General features: G+C 35.6%; 1 protein-coding gene across 2 annotated transcripts in view; it reads right to left on the bottom strand.

The window, feature by feature from the left end:
• KIF2A (kinesin family member 2A) overlaps positions 1 to 22,891 on the bottom strand; it is a 55,726-nt gene that overhangs the window by 16,837 nt on the left and 15,998 nt on the right. Inside the window, exons 2-15 of one of the 2 annotated variants that reach the window (XM_062017989.1) lie at positions 18,452 to 18,546; positions 17,057 to 17,170; positions 16,587 to 16,641; positions 14,567 to 14,689; positions 13,893 to 13,993; positions 11,530 to 11,625; positions 10,285 to 10,339; positions 6,875 to 7,037; positions 5,949 to 6,039; positions 5,746 to 5,809; positions 5,232 to 5,323; positions 4,858 to 5,000; positions 3,917 to 4,121; positions 598 to 708 (exon numbers count right to left, since the gene is read on the bottom strand). In XM_062017989.1, the coding sequence (XP_061873973.1) occupies positions 598 to 708; positions 3,917 to 4,121; positions 4,858 to 5,000; positions 5,232 to 5,323; positions 5,746 to 5,809; positions 5,949 to 6,039; positions 6,875 to 7,037; positions 10,285 to 10,339; positions 11,530 to 11,625; positions 13,893 to 13,993; positions 14,567 to 14,689; positions 16,587 to 16,641; positions 17,057 to 17,170; positions 18,452 to 18,546 (1,508 nt within the window). The remainder of the gene's footprint in view (positions 1 to 597; positions 709 to 3,916; positions 4,122 to 4,857; positions 5,001 to 5,231; positions 5,324 to 5,745; positions 5,810 to 5,948; positions 6,040 to 6,874; positions 7,038 to 10,284; positions 10,340 to 11,529; positions 11,626 to 13,892; positions 13,994 to 14,566; positions 14,690 to 16,586; positions 16,642 to 17,056; positions 17,171 to 18,451; positions 18,547 to 22,891) is intronic. The other variant, XM_062017990.1, reaches the window with a different exon arrangement.

The raw sequence follows: 22,891 nt of genomic DNA, 5'->3' as shown, positions 1-22,891 counted from the left end.
TTCCATAAGGAAAAATGATAAAAACACAAAAATAAAATGGCTGGACATCAGTGCTTTTATCTGTCTTTTCCGCCAACAGAAGAATTCTGTTTTTTCAGCTGATGCACATACACATTTATACAATACACCACTATTCATCCCATCTATCCCAAACACTTTGCCCCTCAACAGCCTAAAGCATATTCTGATGCCTTCAATACTAACTTTAAATTTCTCTTTGTCATTTAAAGACTATAATTCACCGCTGTACTCCCACCTTTTCTAAAACTCCAAGTCAACAAACATCACTCATAGAATTAAGACATTACTTAAAAAGAAATAAACAAAAACACTTATCAGAGTAGAACTGTTTTTAGCTAGGTGTCTAGCTAGAAAACTAGAATAACCAATAAAAAAGGCCAATAAAACACGAAACAGGAGCAAGCTATCTGAAACATCTCTGCTGAAAGTCTCACTACACCTATAGTGTCAGTTAACAGATAAAGTTTAAGTCCAGAACATTGTCAGTAACAAGTGATCAATTTGAAACATAAAAGCCTAAATTCCAAGCATCTTTTCTTTTTGCAATTGATGGAACTATTAATCAAATGCACTTACCATACAGGTACGGGAGTTTTCTCCTATGAATGAATCTCTTAGCACCTGAGTAAGTTTACTTGCTCTGAAGGGTGTATGAGGTTTATTTCGTCCTAAGGCTCTAATGCACTCCTGAAAAAACAAATGGGTTATGTGTTTTTCTTTAGCATGCGTCAAATGCATATCAAACAAATGTAATTCAAAACCAAAAAATAAATGCCTTGGTTATGTTGCTTTCCCCTAAAATATCATTAAAGTTTACCATTAGAGCTTGGATTCAAGAAATGTTAAGGCTTTTATACCTCTCATTGAGTTCAGTAGAGAGTTGAGACTTTAAGAAGGACTTAGGAGACTAAAAATTTTCTGAATCTCATCCAAAACATTTACATCCATTGTTATTCAACAACAACAAAACAAAACAAAAAAATATTGTTGACATTAAATATCCAGACTAACAATTATTGCTGATTATCAGCTGCAAAAGCCTGAATGATCTACAGGCTCTGCTGGCAAAAGCAGCATGGATAGGGATAAGTGTCAACTCCATCAATTAAAAAGCAGTAGTTTTCATTCTGGCTCTATCACTGACTTTCTTAACAGCTCAGAAGAAAACTCTTTCTGAAAGGTTCCCCAGATCACAAATCTTATAAGCATTGCCCTCTATTGAATATATCAACATCGGAAGACACTTGAAAATGCAATTTCTTGTTTTAAGGTAGTCTTCTTATGATAAAGTCTCCTCTTCACTCACAAGGGTATGGAGCTAAATTAATACTTGCAATTGGTTAGAGAGTTCCAATGACAAAGATTCTACAAATGTAAATATTAAGAATTTACTTCAGAAGTTACTGCACCTATTAAGTTCTACAGTGCAAGTCAAGATCACACTAACCTAAACATCACTTCTGCCCACTCAGAGCTTCAACATCAACTAATAAATTACATCTTATGCAAAGAAAGCTTAAATTTTAATTTCTGTGGTGGTGGTGTGATCGCCATACTTTGATCATCAATTCCAGTTTCTGTCTTTGCCTTAATACAATGTGTACCAGCACCTCTTCATATGCATGTCTTCCCTGGTACAGTTTTGACACGTCTAGATGCACGTCTTCTTCTAAGAACCATACTTCAAAAGGTTTTCAAATTGGAGCTTTGCTTTTAGCAGCACTAACAGATGGAAAGGCTTTTGCGTTACATTAATAATTTTACAGTAGTTCAGCTAATCCTTCAGCTGCAGCCACATCCTTGTGGCCTTTTGAAATTTCCTAGAAGCAGCTTCTCACAAAAGCCATGCTAGAAATTGTGTCATGATAATCCAAGAAAGCATTGCAACTGTGCAACAGCACAAAACAGAACTAAAGATGGTCTCAGAATAAAACTGTCACGACACAGAAAAAACACAAGAGCAAGTTTGCTTTAACTGAAGTGATTATTTTAAAAAATCATCAGCTCATTTTTACAGAATGGACACAGCTAAGATAAACAGAAAGACTGAAGCTTGTTGAATGTCACTTTCAATGCAAATGCTAAAAAGGACTCAACACTTGCAGGTAAGCAAGGCAGTGCGTTCTTTGTTGTTTAATTTGCACCTTAATATTGTGCTTATGTAAGGACAATAGCAGATTAGACAGGAAGAGGGGCAACAGATTGTCAACAAGTGACAGAACAAACTGAAACCAGCAACAAATGTGGATGCTGAAATTTCTGATACCGCAACAAACAAGTTTAATGAAGATACTTCTATTTACTATAATGATTTTTAATTTGCATACTCCTGAAAATTTAGAATTGTATTATTCTTATCAGTAAAAGAATTATAGGAGGACACTGCCAGCTTCTAAGTAAAATGGTGTTTTTAACTACTTATTCTTTTCATCACAGCTTAGAAAACCAGGTAAGAAAATGACCACATTCATGTAGAGACATTACAGAAAGACCAACTTGTTCAGATTTTTGGTACAGGGAAAGATAGGACTAATATCCAGATGCAAAGAACAAATCCTGGATTAGCACCAAAGACCACTCCTCAGAGTATACTAGTTTAATCCAAACATGGCAAAAATTTCAAGAGTTTTGAACACAAATGGTAAACAAATGTGTAATACTTTTGGAGATGATACATGGAGAACTAATGTATCACTGAGAAACTTGCATCTTCTTGTATCACTTTTTAGACCTTTGCAAGGTCTCCATTTATTTTTATTTTCTCTACTCCATACAACTTATATCACAATCACTAGTATGGCAGCAGTAGAATCATTCACTATAAAAAGTCAAGTTGTGTGAAAATGAACTAAACAAGATCTACAAGTATTGCACTGAAGGCACTAGACAGTACAAAATCAACAAGTAACCTGGAAAAAACCCAAAACCAAAACCAAAACAGTACTAAGAACCAACCACTTTTACTCAATTAAATTTGGAAACAAGTGATAACATCAACAAAACGTTGCTTGCATTATTTAATTTGGTGCTAAATCAAAACAGGCCACAGCCTTGAAACTGCTGCTTCCAGGTTCTCTACATGCCATAAATGACACATTATATGTTATGATTTTGTGATGCTTTGTGATATTTGCTTAAAGTCAGATACAAGTCTCCTTCTAAGTTTGTCCTGGGAATAAAAATGTAAGTGCAGTGATTCTGGGGTTTAGATTCTTTAAATAAAACCACAGTGTTGGTGCTAAGAGTAGTAAAAAAAAAGTAAACTAACCAACAATCAAGCTAAGGTCTGAGACATTCAAAACAACTGCTTCCCCAGTTAAGATAAAAAAATTACTTTATCAGATCACCTGCTATGAAGAAGAGTGGTCAAAAATCGATTCCAATTTTCAAGGGCTTTTTAATCTATTTGTTACTTCTTTCTGGATACGTAGCTGTTTTATTGCTTTAGTGAATTAATTAACATCAGTAAATAAATATATCATAAAGACAACTTATTTTTCTTTTAAAACCCCAAAATAACCAACTGAGATCAGTAAGGGTATTTCCAGTTAATATTTCAGACTTTGAGTACTAAAGCAAGTCATCTATTCTCCTACTTCAGACATTTATCACAGAAGTCTTTAAATTCAGCAACTGGTAACTTTTCATTGAGGTTGGTTTTGAGTTTTTTAACTACATGCACGTTGATAGCACAACATTTTTGCAGTGTTTCTACATGGTAATTACCTAGTGTTCCTTCAGGCATTTAGAGGGAAATTCAATACACTATTTTAGCTGTCACATCAGCAGACAATGTAGACAAGCAAAGCCTGCAAAAACACTTGGTTTAATAGTCATTGCTATTATATGTAGAAGATTTCCACCTACTCAAAGGCAATGGAAACATTTCAGTTACCTTGAGTGCTAAAAGGCTCTTGTTAATTTCCGCACCTTCCAGTCTGGTCTGTCTATCTGCACTGGAAGTATCTGCTCCTCTTTCATTGCCAGCCAAATCAATCAGAGAAAATTTACCATGCAATTTCCCTTTCCTTCTGAGAATAATCTGAAACACTGCATGGCTTCGAGATGAGTGTGCATTTGCTGATGTTTGGCCAGATGTCCTTTAAACAAAAGGAGACAAGGGAAGGATATATGAACAGGCAAAGGACCATACGTGTTAAACACAGTAAACTCAAAAAATGTTATTTTTTTCAGGGTAGAGTCCTGTATTTTCTTACATGTGTTGACAGCATATCTAATGTTCTTGTGAACACTAGAGATACAAACTTGATAACTGGATGTACCTAGTACAGCTGTACCTCTTCTTTCCATCTCTTTAAACAGAAATGGGAGATTACTAACATTTTACTTCCCTTTTAAAAGTAAGAATAATCATATCTTCAAAGGTTTCAGATTACCAGAGAGCTTAAATGTAAAACGCTGATGGCATTTTTATCTGATCAAGCAGCAGTCTATGCACAAGGCTAATTTTAAAAACAATGAAGCTAGATTGTTAAAAAATTATGCTTAACCTCTGTCACTCTATATCAAGGCCTTTGTAGTGCTGAAGGATCTGGCAGTATTCCAGATTATAAATGATGTGAATTTAAGTCACGAAGCTGCTTATATAATGCATGTAGTTCAAATCCTGTAGAAAAATAAGTTCTTTCTCTCTAGGAGACAAAGACATCATAAATATCTTTATTTAAAAGGTAGGTAGGTTCTTTACTTGCAGTCAAACATTATCAGAAAATCAAATGCATATTAAAAAGCCATAACTATTAAAAGATTAAAAAAAAAATCTTGTTATGATTCTTTAATGTACAGTTAAAAACTTGCACAAGCTATGGGAGATACCTGCAGCTGTTGCCTATTTCAATAAGCTTAAGAACATCTTCGACACACTTCACTTCCCGTTCCTGTAAACCCACCACCTGGACTTGCTGTTTCCCATCTTCTAACACTCTTAATTTTGTCTTCCTGTTCAACAAGTCAAAAACCTTAGGAAAGAGAGGGAGAAAAGAACAGTTAAGGAGAAGCATTAAAAGACATTTTCTTTTCAAATCCTGCAAAAAAATATACAAATCATTCCACGGAAAAAACATCACTCAAAGTGTAAATAAAGTTTTTAGTACAAAGAAGAAAAAAAAAAAATCTCTTCTGTTACAAGCTTAAAATCTTGTTTGTGAAAGGGAGATTCCCCCTTCATCTGAGAATTATCAGGCACTTACCTTACCACTGTAGATCTCAAAAAATGTTGCATATACTTGAAGTTCTAACTTCTTATAGTTTGGTTTCTTTAGCATTAAAAAGACATCTCGAGCTGTGAATACATTTCCAGAACAAAAAGAAGTCTCCTTATGTATTTGCAATTAGTGAAGGCTCATCAACACATAACAAGGTATTTTACAGTATCTCTCCTATTTTTCAAGTATCAGAGATAAGACAGGACAATCAACTCTAAAACATTGCAGTTTAAACTGCCAAATTACATCTGAAGATGCAGAAGCCCCCAAAATAACAAACTCAATTAAACATCCACTACATTTATTACATTTTATGACGCAATCTATATATACATTCACTTCACTATGTAAACGCTACACATCTAGGAACTACTTTTGATGTTACCAAAGCCTCACTGTAATGCAAAGTATGTAGATTTTTATGTTTGTATGAGAGGGAGCAGAAAACATATTGATTTTAACTAATCTGCAAAAAGACAACAGACCAATAAAGTCTCACCCGCAAGTGCATATATTCCTTTAGAACAATCTTGATTCTTTCCTGAAAAGTCACCACCCATAGTCTAACAAAAACAAAACAAAACAAAAAATACACTATAAAAAATGACAGAACTGTAACTTGTGTATTTGTTAATTATTAGGATTTATCTAAGTGTATTATACATAAGAAGTGTATCACTGACAGGTAGAAGAAACACTTACATGGGTTTTTCCACTGCCTGTTTGCCCATATGCAAAACAAGTGGCCATTCCCCTTTCAAATATGGTTTCCACTAATGGTCGAGCTGTAAACCTTAAAGGGAAAAAACAACATTGCTTAACAAAATGGAATTACTTCTAAATGTCACTACCAAAACTGCTTTAAAATTCAAGGTCAGAAGTGACAAAACTGGTCCTGTACTTTGAGAGACCAATCTCTACACTAATACCTGAAATAGACTACAAGCACTAAAGCATTAAAATATCTCAAATAATCAAAAGCTACAAAGTCTCTCCCATTTGTTTTACAACAATATTATCCTTCTTTAAATTTCCAGAAAAAAAAAGATTACTTGACTCCATGCACCTCTGCATTATATCAGCCAGATTGCTTCCAGCAGCTGAGCTAGCTCGGGTACCTCAACCATTCAGCAATATAACTTCTCTTGCTTTCTTTGTACTCTCTTTTCCCAGCCCTGCCTCACCCCACCATATTTTTCTATCTCTTAATTCAAACTGTCAACTCTTTGGGTATGGGGCTGTCCTTTCCTTCCAGTTTCCTGAAGGCCAAAAGCCATGACTCAGGTTCATCAGGTGCTGCACAAATTAATGACAGTAATCCTGAGGCTCATAAAGTTGTTCAAATACTCAGTAGTTAAGGAGGCAGGCAATACACACTAGACCTTGGAAACAAAGAGGGCTTGGAGGAAGACTGAGGTCAATAGAGGTGGAGATGACATTGCAGATGAAGAATTCGGGATAGAGTTCAAACTAAAAAGGATAAATAATAAAGCCAGTAATTTACATATTTGTTAATGCAGAGAACAGGAATAAAATCCATGATCCAGGCAAGCCCATAGTAATTGACATGTGAAATACATGAGAAAAAAGGTTCACAAAACAAAACAAAAAAAAGCATATACACATACCTGTAAACCATTTCATTAGGAGCTGTGTCATCGAAGGCGTAATCAAAACGAAAAGTTTGGTTTTCTAGGTACCTTGTTAAATCCACCTTTTGTTTTGGCTCATGTACCATCACAACATCTTTACTAGGAATTGTTATCACATCAAGGTCTTTCATTAAAGTTTCTATTAAAAAAGTGAAATATATATTTAACTAGCAATATATCGTAGTTTTTAAAATTTTTCTCATTGTTTAACTCTCAAAACATCTCAGATGACATTACCTCCCCCAGGTAACAATATCACAGTGGATTTGGGCTCGTAATGCCTAGATAGTAATTTACTGAATAAGAGGTTTCATTTTGGAAGTCTAGTCATCCCATCTTGCCAATTGCTAGAAATTAAAGAGAGGCTGTACAAAGCTGATTAGAAAAACTAAGGTCATTACTACAGCACTATTGTAGCTTGTTATGTATTCTGTAACAACACTTTCCATGGGTTTGAATTCTATTGCCTCAGGGTTTCTATACTGTTTTACAGATTACTGCCATACCCTTTGAGTTTTTGTAAGTAACTTTACTGGAGAAACTGGATGCTTTCAATCCTATGGTGAAAAAAGTATGGTTTACCTTAATATTTTATCTTCATATCTTTCCTAAGTCCTTAATGTCATATGATAACTTTCAAAAGCAAAAAAAATGTCTTCATTCTACACATTTTCATTTGTGTATTCCTCCTGGAACTTCAGGTATATTTATTTTTTTAATAAAATAAAATGCTTTTTAAAAATTACTTTGTAAGCAGAAACAGCTGTAAATGCTATGAACCTTCCTATCACCAGGAACACACAAAAGCCATCTAGATGTGGTTTCAACAGTGAAATTCCAGGTTCTAATTACTATACAGCACTACAATTTATTGCTAATTGTTGTATGAGACATGAGTCAGGAAAACAGAGAACCCAATGATCCATGTTATGCACAAAAATAAGGATCCTTTGTGTGTACAGTCAGGATTGTTAATGTGTCCTATTTTCATTTCTATGTAAAATTTCTTAAGGCACGCGGGTCAAGAATTTAATGTGGCTTTATATAATCAGATAGAAATCTTTTCTTTGGTCAACATAATGATCAAGCAGTACAACGGTTACCATTGCATGACACTACACACCAAAAGAAATATGCATTCAAGTCACTATATAGTCAGTTTTTCAAAGGCACTTCAGAAAAATGAAATGCAACTATTCTTTAGTAATGACAGAGAAGGAATAAGGAATAGTGATGAAAGGAGATCATCACTATCAATTCTTTGTGGTAAAAGTTTAAGCAGTTAAAAGACGTTTTTTCCTAACACAACAGTTTGGATAAGATATTTATCTGCTCTCAGCTACTTGTTACAACCCATATTCCTTGCTGATGAAAATTTGGAAGAGTGTCTCTGAAACCCATTATACATTTCTCAATTATAAGCATAACATCACTGAAATAAAATCTTAACAATGTCAATCTGAACACTTACTTCCTGCAAAGCCAACCCTTAGAACAATCACTGCTAAGAACAGCTAAAGATTTGGTGTTAATTCTGTTTGTGAGACCGACAAAACAAACTAATTTTTTATCTTCATGGTGTTAAACACTAGTATCTTTTATTCTTTGATTTTCTTCAATTTTAAAACATGGCCTAAGAAATACTGTTTGTTATGATGTGTGTTTTTTAAGAACATTGTATCATGTGGGTACTAGATTATCTCTGTGGTTCATTCCCTGCATAGATTATTTCATTAAGATCTTTTTACTATGGCTTGTCATCAAAAATGCCAAATAACTTTAGTGTCAACCTCATTCTTACTTAGACACTAATCTTGCTATAAATACCTTTGATTTGTGTTTTAATGACTCCAAACTACTAAAACCTAATATATGCCACTTCCAAAAAATCAAATCCTACTTCTGAATCCCAACTAATGCCCCATGGCAACTTGGTCTCATTCACTGTAATTTCAATTTGTTCATCTTCAGCACAGGTAGGTGATGTTTTCCCAGAATGTATAATATTTTATACTCATTTTTTAAGGTAATTTTTTAAGTAATATTTTGTTAAAGACAACTTCCAATGCTGAAGCAGAAATTCAACTGCTAACAGACCTGGACACTGAACACACTTATTAAACAAGTTGTGCAAAACAGTTTCAAATAACCAGTTAAGATTATGTATTCCTTTCAGATCAATAAAAGAAAAGAATACAAGGAATAAGAAAACAATAAATGTAAAAGTTAGGAAAAAAAAAGTTTTGTTCTGACAGTACTAAAAAAAGCATCCCATGTTGTTTCACAGCCAGAACAATGCTCTTTGAGTCATTTGGCTAAACAAAATATAATAGAAACAGGAGGAAACAAGTACCTTTCAAAACAAAAGCCAACTTATTTAAGCACTGGATTCAGTCAGGCTGCAATCCAGAATCACAGAATGGTAGGGGTTGGAAGAGAACTTTAGAAATCATCTAGTCCATGCCCCTCTGCAGAAGCACGTCAACCTAGATTAGGTCACACAGGAACGTGGCCAGGCAGGCTTGAAGACCTCCAAGGAAGGAGACTTCCACACCCTCCCCGGGCAGCCTGTGCCAGGGTTCCCTCACCCTCACAGTGAAGTATTTGGATTCATAATTTCCGGCTTGAAGTAAAGAACTTTGAGGGAAGACTGGGATATAACTGGAGTTGAAAACCTGAATATTTTTGGGGAAATAAAGACTCCAGTCTGATGAGCATGTAGTAAGAGGTTGCAATGCTAATCACATACAAAAATCACTAGGGAGTGATTTCAGTACCTAATAGGTTTAGTGGCATTACACATGCCCTATAGTATCTTGCCAAGCCTCTAGGGTTTGTCTCTAATCCACCAGCTCTGTGAGGATGTCTTGGACACATTTGGGCACCTAATACCTCATAAGACATTAGCATTTAGGCACCTGAATTGCTCCCTTGATGCCTGAGTCAAGAACACTTGACACTATAGAAGTATACATGTACAAAAAATATGTATGGAAGACTTTACTGGGCAACTCTCTGCTCAGAAGATGACTTGAAGAACAGTTTAAAGGAATAGCAATCCTAATCCAATGTAAGAATACTGAAGAAACTGAAATAGAGTTAATTTGGAGATCAACTAAATACATTCTAGGTGACCTTGGGGGAAAAAAAAATACCCTGTTTCTGTGCTCCAGCTTGCAATCCATGAAATGGTGACAAACTACTTCTCTCCCCACCTTTACCCAGGTTATGACAAGCCTATGAATTTTCTATGTCCTTCACAGATATTGTCTAGTACAACAGTTTCACCTTTGCTCAGTATTTCTAGATCTCTTTGACATAACTAATACTACTGTCAAAAAGAGCTTTTCAGAGAAAAAAAGCAGTAAAATCTTCACTGGTCATACCTTTTTTATTGAGTGGTCGTTTTCGTACACAAACACATATCCTGTGCTCATCAATCTGCAAAGGAAACAATCTTTCAATAAACTATATCCCAGTTACAGTTACACGATACTGTACTTCTATTCTTGAATTAATTAACCAATCATTTAAACAAAGATACATTTCCAAGACAGTAAGTCATCAGATCATGTAAAAGCCCCTTGTGTCTGCCTGACAACCAAGAACAGAAAAGGCAGAACCATACATTAACAGAAGTCCCTGCAGACAGTGATCTAATCCTGTAGAGTGCCAAGTGCATCTTGGAATATTGAAAGGAAATCCTGCTCTAAGAGTAGATAAACTCTTAACAGAAACTGTCGCAATCTCTAATTCCAGAGAGATCTGACAATGTTTATCACTTAAGGTTTCTGCTCCTCCGACTTCTCTGAAAACCCAAGGCCTTCATCACCTTCCAAGATAAAATAGTAATATTTTTACTCCGTAAGGTTTTTCAGAGAAGCATTACGGTTTTGCATGCACATCCCCATTTACAATGTGGAGGCTGAGTCACTACTTAGTACCGTTGCTACTGTTTTGTAGTAAAAAGATATCAAGAATATAATATAATTATCAATTGTTTAGTACCCTAAGACTTTCGAGGCCTACAAATATCAATACCACCATATTACTGGGAAAACAAACCCATACTATAGTGAATACTAATGTATGGTAACTGACTTACTGTCCTGGTTTGAGCTAGGATAGAGTTAATTCCCATGAGGAACCAGGAAAGGGCACAGCCTGAACAGCTGACCCAGGCTGGCCAGCAGGTATTCTATACCATCCTAACGGTCATGCCCAGTATATAGGTAGGGGCTAGCCAGAAGAAGCTCTCTTCCGGGGGTCGCTGGTCTGAGCGGTCACTTAGGTTGAGTCCCGGGTGGTGAGCAACTGCATCACTCACCAGTTTTCTTTGTCATATCCCCTTGTCTTTGTTATAGTTGTTCCTCTTCAATTTTCCCTAGTAAATTGTTCTTATTTCAACTTACGCGGGCTTTTTTACTTTTTTTTCCTTCTCCGATCCCCTCCGCATTCCGCCGGGAGGGGGAGAGGGAGGAGTCGCGGTTTTTTTTATCCTTTGCTCGGGCTGAGCAAAACCACTACACTTACTTTTGATGTTTACAGACAGAGCTATACATGGAAAAAACCAAAAATGCATAGCAAAAATACAGAAGGATAAAAAATTCCCATGTTGCTGGGGTACTTACAGGATCTGCAGTTGTCAGTGGTCTATAATCCAAACTCCCCCTGAAATCTCTTATCATACACATAATTTCATAATTTGGATTTGTAGCATCAACATCCTAGGGAAGGAGGGAATAAAATTTCAAATATCCTTTTTTTTTTGAATCTGACTTACTTCAGTATCTTCTTATTTATAAGAAAAATGCACATTAGCTGAAATCTTATTTTTAATTCAGAATATCAGAAATGTCTCAAATGCAAACTCAATGTGTTTTTCCAATCTGATACAGCTAATTTACTGTTCATAAAGCAAAATAATTATATGCTTTCCACTTCACTTTTTTGGCTAGCATGTAACAGAAAACATTTTTAACTGAGGACTCATTAACAGTCTACTCAAGAAAGAGAAATTACTGCCTTTTCCAGAATCTTCATACTAAAGAAACACCTCCAAATGACTGCATATCACCAGCCACCATGTACAGTCAATGTTTAGTTTGAGATAAGGCAGACAATGGGTGAATGAAAACACTCCATTACACAGGTGCAACACACACCACAGGGAAACATTCAGGTACCCTTGCTGTCCAAAACACAACCGTGCTGGATCCAAGTCAGTTACAGGAACACGATCCTACTAGTCCTATAGGTACTTGCATGCACTGGAAACTCAACATTCCCAGACTCCCAAAAAAGCAGAGCAATCCCAAGGATATGCAGTAGGCTACACCCAGCCCAGAAGACCTCTTGTCACTAAACCTGGAGTCATCACACATGGACATCTAAAAGGCCATACATGGAGCCCCTCCAAGTATTGCTAAGCCTGAGCTGACCTAGATCCGAGATGGTTCTATGTAGAATCAATCAAATGTCTTTCCTGCCAGTTTTTAGACAATTTCAGGACATGCTGCTGATGCCACACACAGCCAGCTCTGGTGCTCAGACCTTACTGAGTTTTGCATGGCTCCTCACAGAGGATTTAAAACTCCTTCTGAATCACAGCTGCTTATGGAAACAGCATAGGCAGTGTCTCAGAAAGCACTGCATAGAGGTGAACAGCTGAAAGGGAATCAGCCCATCTCTCTGTACCTGTGACACAACCGACCTTGACGTCAGATAAATTGTGTTCTGGTAATCAGTAGATTGTACCTTGACATTGTTCACCCTGACTAAAGCAAATCAGAAACTGTTGACTCATACAAAACATATTCCAAAAACTGTTAGTTCATACAAAACATATTCCTAATGAAACATTTCCTTCTAATATTTAGAAAGCAGTATTGCTTACTATGGAAGAAGTGTTTGCCTAATATTCTTCAAAAGGTCTTGCCCATTAGAAAATGGTGCTTGGCTAATTACTACTGCATTTCACCACCATCACCACAACAGAATACACAAAGCAATGCAAAGTGCAGGTATGTACAGGTCACCAAGACAAACAGAGCTTCCTCATACAGAGGTTTAACACTCAGATGCAAAGGGAGTCTTCACAGGAGTAATTAAATTAAAATTTTAGGTGTAGTGCCACATCAAAAAGCCAAAAATATATTTGTCTCTCACACACGAGATATAGTAATGTTTTGCATTTGTGTAAAAGGGTAGAAATTCAAGAACATGGGTGAAATTATTCAACATAGGTGATTTAAGGTCAACTTAGAAATGTCATTAAACCATTACCTAAATTACCTGAATTACTTACTTGGTCATGATACTTCTGATGTCAGTAGTAAACTGGTAATGTCTCTTTAGAGACTAACACACATAGGGCTGCCAACAAGATTACGCTACCAGCTTTGCTAAAGCTTTTACATCATTGTGACAGAAAGTCATTTAACATCAAGAGATTTTTCTCACAAGATTAGCAACTTCATTTCTTCACAGAAGTTTCTAAGAACTTGCTGCCAAGCTTGTTGCATGATGTAAAGCTAAATTATAGATGCACAGACTGGCTTAAGGGGAAAAAATTATGCCACAGTTCAAATTAGAGCCTCAAACAGTACTCCTACAAAGCATCATAAAGATCAATTTATTACAATGTAATACCTCGTGTAGAATAACAGACCTGTATAAAAACCAAAGGTTTGATTATTTTCAACAATATATTTTCCCTAAGAAACAAATATCATCAATACTTGATCTTTAAAGAACACGTGGCAAGAGAAGCCACTGTAGGCAACGATTTCTGTAGGAAGAAAAAGAAGGAGAAAACTGTCTAAAGAAACAGGTAGGAGAGCAGTGTAACCAAGCACTTGAAGACAGGATAAAAAAATTTCATTGCAACATTATTACAGTTAATAAAAATTACCAAAGACTGAAAAAAGCACAATGTTTTTTGCAAACTTCATCTTTTACTGACAGGTTTTCTGTCCAAGCTAAAAATACTTACCTGAGCTCTTTTTTCTCTAAGTTCTTGCTGCTGTAACCTTCTTTTTTCACGTTTCTCTTGCAATTTTTCAACTTCTTTTACACAATTAGATTTTCTACGTGCTTAGAGAAAACATTAAAATATATTCAGTTGCGTGAATTCAGTATTCACATTGCAACATTTAAATTACATTAGCTACAATACATTTATATCCACCATCTTTTCAAGCAAATCAGTGCTAGTACAGAATAATTATTGCAATTTAATTTCTAAAATCCAGGAAATAAATGAATTAGAAAAAAGTAATGAGAATGGGACAACAATTATATGACCAAAAATATAAGGACAATGACCCTTAAAAAATATTTGGCTAGATACATGTGATCTCTTGGTTTGAACTAAAAGAAAACCCAGGCAAATTTAAAAAAAAATCCACAAAAAAAAACAGACAAAAACAAACAATGCTGCCATGGTTTAAAAAAAAGAAAAAACAAAGGGAAAACAAATTCCAAAACTAGTACAATTACAGCAAACGTGAACAATTGTTTAGCCATAGCTTTCTGAAAACGCTCCTTGAGAAGGCCACAGGCAACTGTGCACATAGACTGATTGCTACTTATGGACAAAAACAGAATCCAAGAGAATGTGCATGTAACGTCCAGAATTAATGAATCCTTGATACATGGTTTACATACAAGGGGGTCCAAATTCCTTTTTTGCAGCTTGAACTGGAGATATATCTGAAACAGTACCATTCTGTTGAGAGGAGGAAGACTGCTCAGGAAGCTGAGTAGGTCGTGCACGTGCAGAACCAACCACTGCAAAGGAAAAGCAAAAAGCTCATCTGGACACAGAAATGTAACATTTCTACCCCATTTTGAAATGCATTTTTATGACAAGATAAAATGAGGCCCCTTTTCAGACACGACAATTTAATGGGAGTAGGAGGGGTAGACATTTATGTAGAAAGTCTATTAATAAAGACATTTGGTATGCGATCTTTTTTGTCCTAGTTTTATACACCACAATTAAGTAGCAATGCTGTGCATTCATATTTTTGAATACACTACTACAGAGTTAGTACAACTTATAACATGCATAGAATAAAAGCCATATGTGGAGATATGCAGTCCTCAAACTTACAGGTATCAAAATTTCATATATATTGTGATAACTACCAAAAATACAGTAAGAAAAGGAGCCCTGCTGTATCACATTTTCTAGTGTTATAAAACAGTCCTACTCCATTGGGCCTACGAATGGAGCGAAGTGCAGCTAAGTCTGTCTGTGGAAGAAACAAACCTTTTTGGCACAGATCTGAAAGAGATACAGATACAATCAATAGGTTTAAACTTATGTTGATTCTGCATGTGCTAAGGATGCTAGTTTCTGAAAATGCAGTGATGTCTGTTCCTGGTGAATGCACTGAGAGTAGTGAGCATGCAAGCCTCTTTGATAGAGCTGAATGCTTTGAACTATTTTTCAAAGACTTGCTTCAGCTAGCCCATTCCCTGAACAGGCTCCTGACAGAGTATGCCAGAAAAGTATGGAAAATATAAGTGAAGGTATCAGCTTTGATTAGCAGCCAGAAATGACCCTCAAACAAAGGCCAGCTCCCTGTGCAACATCAAGACAACTATGGAAACAGGTATCAAATGGAACAGAGAAGATCATTTGAAATATGACATCTAGTTTACAGCACAAATTAACCACACGAAATAAGACAATGTGCTAAGGGAAGCTTAATTACAAGGCCAACAAACGCTTAAGTTGACTGCAAATAGCAAAATGCATAGGAAAAGTTACAGGGTTACTCCATTTCAAATAGACCATTTACTACAAAAGACAACATGTATGGACATAAGGAAAGACCATCAGTAGGATCTCTCAAACATAAATCTTATTAGTTTGAAAAAAATTCACTCTTCTCCATTAGATTTTTTATTTGGTTAACACTCCAAGAGGCAAATGGCACAACGGCCACAAGAGTCTGCACACTTGCAATGATATACCAGCTCACTTGTTCTTGAAGTTTAAAGAGACAGACTGAAATTGAGTTTGAATTAATGATTAATGTTCAGAAGAAGAATCACTATCATCAGTACAATTTAGTTAAGTGTAATGCAGGAGAAGAAATGAAAACAATAACCAGTAACTATTCATTCTCATCTTAAGGATGCACTATGTCTGTGTTCATCTAATACATACTTTTCACCTATCCTCCTGCGGTATTTCAACATTTTTTGTAACTTTTTCACTATTAACTCACTCTCAAACCCACAGAAGTTGAGTATTCTTTGAACAAATATTTACATAAGGACTACTATAAAAAGAAGTTCAAAAACTAAAAGCTCTAGAATTTTACATGTACTTGTTAATGCGTATTGAAACAATTAAGATGAAGCAAATTGAGGAGACTCTAACTTGGAAAAGTCCACATATGATTTAATGCAATATAATTAATTAACTTCAATTTTTTGCACCTTCAGTTCATTCAGTTGAACTTTCCTAATGCTATATTGCTTAATTTTGCATATATATACTATTTTTACAGTATGAATTCCTAAATATAGACAGGAATAATTCTAAGAATGATGTACTACGTCTTTCACGTCACATGCATGCATACCAAATGAGAAATGCAGAATTATTAAGAAATGTTAGATAAGCAGGAGGTTCAAATATTTCCTTCAAATGAAAAGAAATAACACTTACCTCTGTTATCTCTTGAAGGGTTATCATTCTTAACAGGTACAACAGTTCGTCGACTCTGTAAAGAAATAAATCTCTGTTATTTGACCACCCTATTACTGAAAATGTAAACTGCAGCCCCGCTTCTGCTTCCTTCCAGAGAATGAAAACAACACAACATCGGCAATAGGTGATTGTTGCCAAATCCCTCCCTGAAGAGCTTAGGGTGAAGACTGCTTGAACTATATGTACTGCCTCCAAATTTGTTTCTGTATTTTCTCGCGATACGTTTAGACGTATAAATATTAGTTCCCAACCCCTTCTCTACCAAACCTGCTCTTAAAAGTCTTCAGAAACCATAGGCAAAAGAAAGCAACGTAGTTATCAATTAGCTCCACAGATGGAAAAGTTAAAAATTCAAGCATGAGAACATGTATAAGAGTACTCACTCTTATAAGAGTTTAACATTAACATGTTGCATAGATGTTACCAACCTTCACAATTTTGTTTACTTTGGAAGTAGTTGGTGGTGGTGTCCCTGGACTACGTTCAATATCTTCATCAGGTGCAAGATCTGGGTTAAGTGAAAATATGCTCTCCAAGTCAATCTGTGTGAAAGAATATAAAACTCTTATATGAGTCTTAAAACAATATTCACCCTCTCTCATTCTCTTGTTATGTTTGAGAATAAACAGTAAATATATTTAGTGATTTTACCCCACAATTTGTTAGTGTTAAAACCTGAATTATCTTGCTTTATGTTCATGAAACAATTAAAAGCGTAAGCTTTTGTCTTTTGTATGAGTTGAAAATCCACTCCTCATAAAAGGCAAAAATTAAAAATGACCAATGGATATTCATAATCTTATAAAGTAAATTAAAACAGAAGTAGCTAGTATTACTGTGGTACAGCAAAACACAAAAGGCATCCTGTAACACAAAGAGATCTCAATTATCTGAAATATCTCAAGAGAATGCAAAGGAAACACCCAAGAAATAAAAGCACTGTTGAAATCACATTCAATTTATGATGCTTTAATTTTTTTTTTTTTTGAGATGTTCAAAAATGCTATAAAATTAATGCTGTAAAGAGGAAGTAGCAAGATCTTAAAAATAGCTGGTTTTGGAGCTATTGAAACTTATTTTCCTAAAAACCTTAAATAGCTTAGGTCTCCATAGACTGCCATTTCCCTGGCTGGATCTTTCAAAGACATCACTACTGTACAGATTCTGTGTGTCCAAGGGGATAAGCATAGCTAATGAGATCACCAGGATTTTCTCACTTTTTTTTTTTTTCTCTTTTCCTGTGTTTTGGAAAAAAAATGGTGAAGTGTAATTATTTCTGAGATGCTTCTTCAAATCTCAGCTGAAACTAGTTAATATGGCCCAAAATATTAAGGAAGAGGGAATAGCAAAGTGTTACACACAAAGACACATTTTCTCAAAGAAAGTAAGGCTGGAAAAAATATTGTCAAAAATAAAAAAAGAAGCAAACAAACTAGCAGTTCAATGCCCCAGTATTACAAACACAGAAAGACTTCTAATCTAGCCCTCCCATTAGTTTCCTGTCTGAACTGCAAGTCACTCTCCCTCTCAAAAATTTGATTTTTCTACTTGTAAAAAGAAGATAAGAAGGTCAGCCTTTGTAATTTGGTTCAAAATCAATAGATGAAAAGAACTACTTAAAAGCTATGACACAAAGCTCAGGAAGTCAAATTTAATACAACAGAAATCAGCATTCACCCAACAGTTCACATGCAAAACTACTTGTAACTAAAGAAATATGTAAATAAAGTTTTCTATCTTCGTTTCCAGTGCAAATTCCAAAGTAATGTTCATGTAGACTACACATTTTTCAAAAGAGAAAAGTTCTAAAATAATAAGTTTACCTCTTTGCCTTTAGTATCACCATTTTCAATCCATTCAACAGTTACACTTTCATTATCTTCGTTTAGAGACGTTACCATAGCTTGGTGAATTCGGCCTAGAAAGCAAACATAAATCATTTATCAACTGGTAGAGAAATTTTCCATAAGTAACCTTCATCCCTGCACTGAGACATGCAGAGAGAGGTAGAAAGAAGAGGGTTAAAAAAATGAGGTGATAAACAGAAGATGATTGCTGGCCACACACTATGTGGCTCAGACCTGATTCACCAGGGGAAGCTCTAACAGGGCAGCCAGTGTGAAACGCTCAATGAACAGAAAATTGAGTGACAAGTAAACAAGACACCATGTAAAAGCCATATCACTTAAGTCTCTCTGCTTTTGAGAAGAGAAAACTCCAATACCACAAGTCTCCCGTGGAAGGTAAAGTCTCCCAAAGCACTCCACAAAGGCTTGTTTTGTCCCCCTTCTAGGTTGATACAACACTACATGTCCCAACACAGGAGTGAAGCCCTCTGAAATTGTATTCTGATATCCATTTCTTATTGGCATCCAATTAGATGGTAATTCAACTAAAATTAAACTGCCTGCAAAAATAATACAAATCATCATCATAAAAACAGTTGCTTACAGACTGCTGAGCTCAAGTTATGATGTCATTGCTTTGACACATCCAGTGAAAGACTCAAAGCCAGCAAGCCCTCACAAAGTACAATAAAACCAGTAAACTTTCAGTAGGAAAAGAATTTTTCTTCTTAAATATGTATACTGCAATTTTCTTATGTACAATTTCCTATTCAAAGTAGTGAAGAGCAATGGTCACTCCTCCCTTACTCCTCACCCAAAGGACACCACACAGGCATCCATCCTGCTCAGAAGCTTGCCTGCATTCTGCTGGTGCCTGGGCTGAAGCAGAGTCACTAATCACAATGCTCTCACACCTTATCTTCTTGGAGCAGCATCTTGAGCAAGGTCCTCAGTAGACCTCTCCATTAATTCTTCTACACCTAAGAGCCTCTAGGGACTTAACTTTGTGTAAGGACATCCAGTTGTACTACTGTTTTAATTAGCTGTCTGGTCTATCAGTAAAGCTGCAACAGAAACCACTGTCTTCCTGTAGCACTGCCACTTCTACAAAGAGCATGGAGGGACCACAAGGACACAGAAACTCTGGGAATTGAAAGACTCCTCAAGCCTACATTGGTAGAATCTTTTCCTGCTGCTTGAAGGCTTGGCCCAGCTGTTAATCCAGAATCATGAGAAAAACAGTATATGAAAACTGTAAGTTCAGCAAAACATATTCTATACAATACCGTAACAAACTTTAGTATGCTACCAAACTTTATAAATTCTGAGGAAAAACATAACAGCTGAAACCTGTGACATTGTATTAGTCACATTATACGTTCTATTACCTGCTTGTGTGTGCTATCACTTTTTAACAGAGAATAATAATAATTTAAAAAGGTTTAATCGTTGCTATAACAAGTGAAAAGAGATCAAAGCATGCTGATGAATGAATGGAAATACTGAACACTCTCACAAACACAGTAAGCCAGAATGTAGTAACAAAGGCATCACAACAAATCTTCTATCTCTGTGCCAGATTTCATCCATTCCCTGGCCAAGAAAGTCACGATTGAATTAAAAAAAAAAAAAAAAAAAGAAGCACTAACAAAAATAAGTTACATCCATCTTTCAAACATTCTCAGTTTACATAGAAAATATATATTATGTTTAAAGTAGCAATGTATCCATACAATTTGTTCCTAAAAATTCTGTTACTAAAAGTTTACATGTTATTAAGGTGACAGAAAACACATTTGCATCTTTACAATTGCCTCTTGCTCTTCACAAACAGTATTCCATTATATTTTTCTAGTACACAGCTGAATACAGCAGCTGTGAAATTCAGGAATGCCAGCAACCAATTAGGCTGGCATAAGCTTCATCTAGCATATAAACTAAGATCAAGTTGCAAATGCTACAGCATCCAAATCCATTTGCAGAGAGCGATTGAAGGCAATGTCCTGGATTTTTTCTAGAGTTGGTACCAAAACCTGAAATGTAAACATGTCCATGTAAACATGAATGTGCATTATGACAAACTGAAAAAGGAACAAGCGATTCAAGAATGACTGTCTTCACACAGATCTCATAAACAAAAGAAGAAAGTACATCCACAATGATAAGACACAAACTCTTCACTCTTTCTTTAACCTCTGGTGCTTCTACTCACATGACTCAAATTCACATCCCGGGCAAAACTTTTTCTGGGAAGTTATTCCATTGCTATAGGGCTCAAAATTAATGCAGAAGTTATTTGAAAAGGCTGTTATTTGTGTACATATGTCTTGTTATACAATGTGTGGCATCTGGCTTATCTCCTGCTGACTAGAGTATGAAGAAAATATTGCTGTATTACCTTAAATACACACAGAATAATCTCATCCTAATCAATAAAAGTGAAGAACATCATCAACTCTCCATTCCTTCTCTTCCTAGTCACCTAATGAACATTTGACAGAGGAAAGCAAGCATAAACATCTGCAGAAATATCAGATAAAACTTCCGTATGGTTAAGAGTTCTTAGGGTAGCTATTGGTGCAGAAAAAGGTCCAGGAAGCAGCAGTAAAAGCAAATAATCACGGCTAAATCAAACATTTTAACAAATCCTCAACCTCAGTGGTAGTGCAAATTGATTGAAAACACCAAGTTGTACTTAGATTTCTAAGCAAACTTAACAGTTCTAACAGCAAAACTTCTCCAGAGTAACATAATATTAAAACCATGGCCCTTCTATCTTCCTAATACTTTTCTGAAGTCTAAATTATCAGTATGGGTTGGCGTTTTCTGCATTACAGTCGAGGCTATAGCACTAGCTGACATGCAACTCAAATCTCTTCATGCTTTCACAAACAACACAAGAAATAAGGATAGAAAAGGCCACAGCCTTCCTCACCCTTCCAACATAAAGATACTCTATGCGCCCCAAAAGACACTGTACATGCAAAATATGAAGTCTTAGAAATATCTTAGAGCCATAATAATTAAAAATTTACATACAGGCTCTGGATCACGCTATGGAGAAGAAAGGTTTGTAATTTCCACTTGCCACTTCTTTGGAAACACAAATGTGTTAAACTAGTTCAGGCAGTGGTTTATCAGCCGAGAACTTAGCTTTATTAAATGCATCAACAGTAGCTGTTTCATAAATGAATGCAAAAATATGCTACAACTTAATAACTGCTACAGACTTTTACTGAGGATGACCATCGCAACAGAAGCTACTCATCTCTTACAGGCTCGTAACAAGCATTTTGAGATAGCCATGATTTGCCTAATCATGAGGGACTCAAGAGGGACTAATATGAAAGTTATCTCACCTAGACACATTTGGACAGGATTGACCTTCACCCTCTGCGAGACGATATTCAAAAATTAAAATTCTGAAAAGTAGAACCATTTCTACTCTCTTCTAAAAACAACACAAATCCCATGTTGTGTACATATGTTTAGGAGAAACATGAGGCTGTAAATCCAGACACAGTGTTTACTAGAATTACTGTGGTCCAGAAAATTGTCTCTTGTATTACATGCTGCAATCCTGGTCATTCTGGTGGAAGGGCTTTCCTTCTCTCACAGAGCTCAAGGAGTTAAAAAATAATCCTCTACTCACTGCATAATGCCCATACCAGACTTCCAAGGAAAAAGTTCCAAGGAAAATGAGAATTCCAGGCTTGGTGTCTCCAGTAACGTCAACTGCGGTAACATTCGGCTATCACTTCTGGCGATCAGTGCTTGTCATGCTCCTTCCTCCCTGTGCTACACAGGCAGTGCTGCCACTAATGCCTCAAGTTAAAAACACAGTTACTAGTGACAGATGTTTAGTTCTTCACAACACTGAAGATGTTTCATTTCAAGTAGCCTTTTCTTCTTTTCTTTTCTTTTCTTTTTCTTTTCTTTTCTTTTCTTTTCTTTTCTTTTCTTTTCTTTTCTTTTCTTTTCTTTTCTTTTCTTTTCTTTTCTTTTCTTTTCTTTTCTTTTCTTTTCTTTTCTTTTCTTTTCTTTTCTCTTTGTATCTACCAGAGTTATGCTTTATTTCTGTTTTACTTAATCAGATTTATTTTAGGTCTGCCAGCTTTCCTCATTGGCTTGTCTGTTACCTTAGTTACAGTGTTAACACACTGTCAAATGGGTCATTAAACATACGCAGTACCTGACATATTTCTAAAGCAAGCTCGTAAGTATTAAAACCCACAATTAAAGATATTTTTTATTTTTGTGAGTGATTCCTAGTTACCAAATAATTTTGTTTTAGTCTCTGAATTACCATAGGAATACCCAAGTCCTTCATATGACAAGCATGTTACAACCAAATTTTATGATCTCTATAAACCTCTCCAACATAATACAGCAATTTTGAGGAGAGAAACTAGTATT

The sequence above is a fragment of the Colius striatus genome, chromosome Z, assembly GCF_028858725.1.
Source record: "Colius striatus isolate bColStr4 chromosome Z, bColStr4.1.hap1, whole genome shotgun sequence".
NCBI classification, from domain to species: domain Eukaryota; kingdom Metazoa; phylum Chordata; class Aves; order Coliiformes; family Coliidae; genus Colius; species Colius striatus.
Note: the sequence above shows the minus strand (reverse complement) of the source record. Positions and strands in the feature narration are given on the sequence as shown.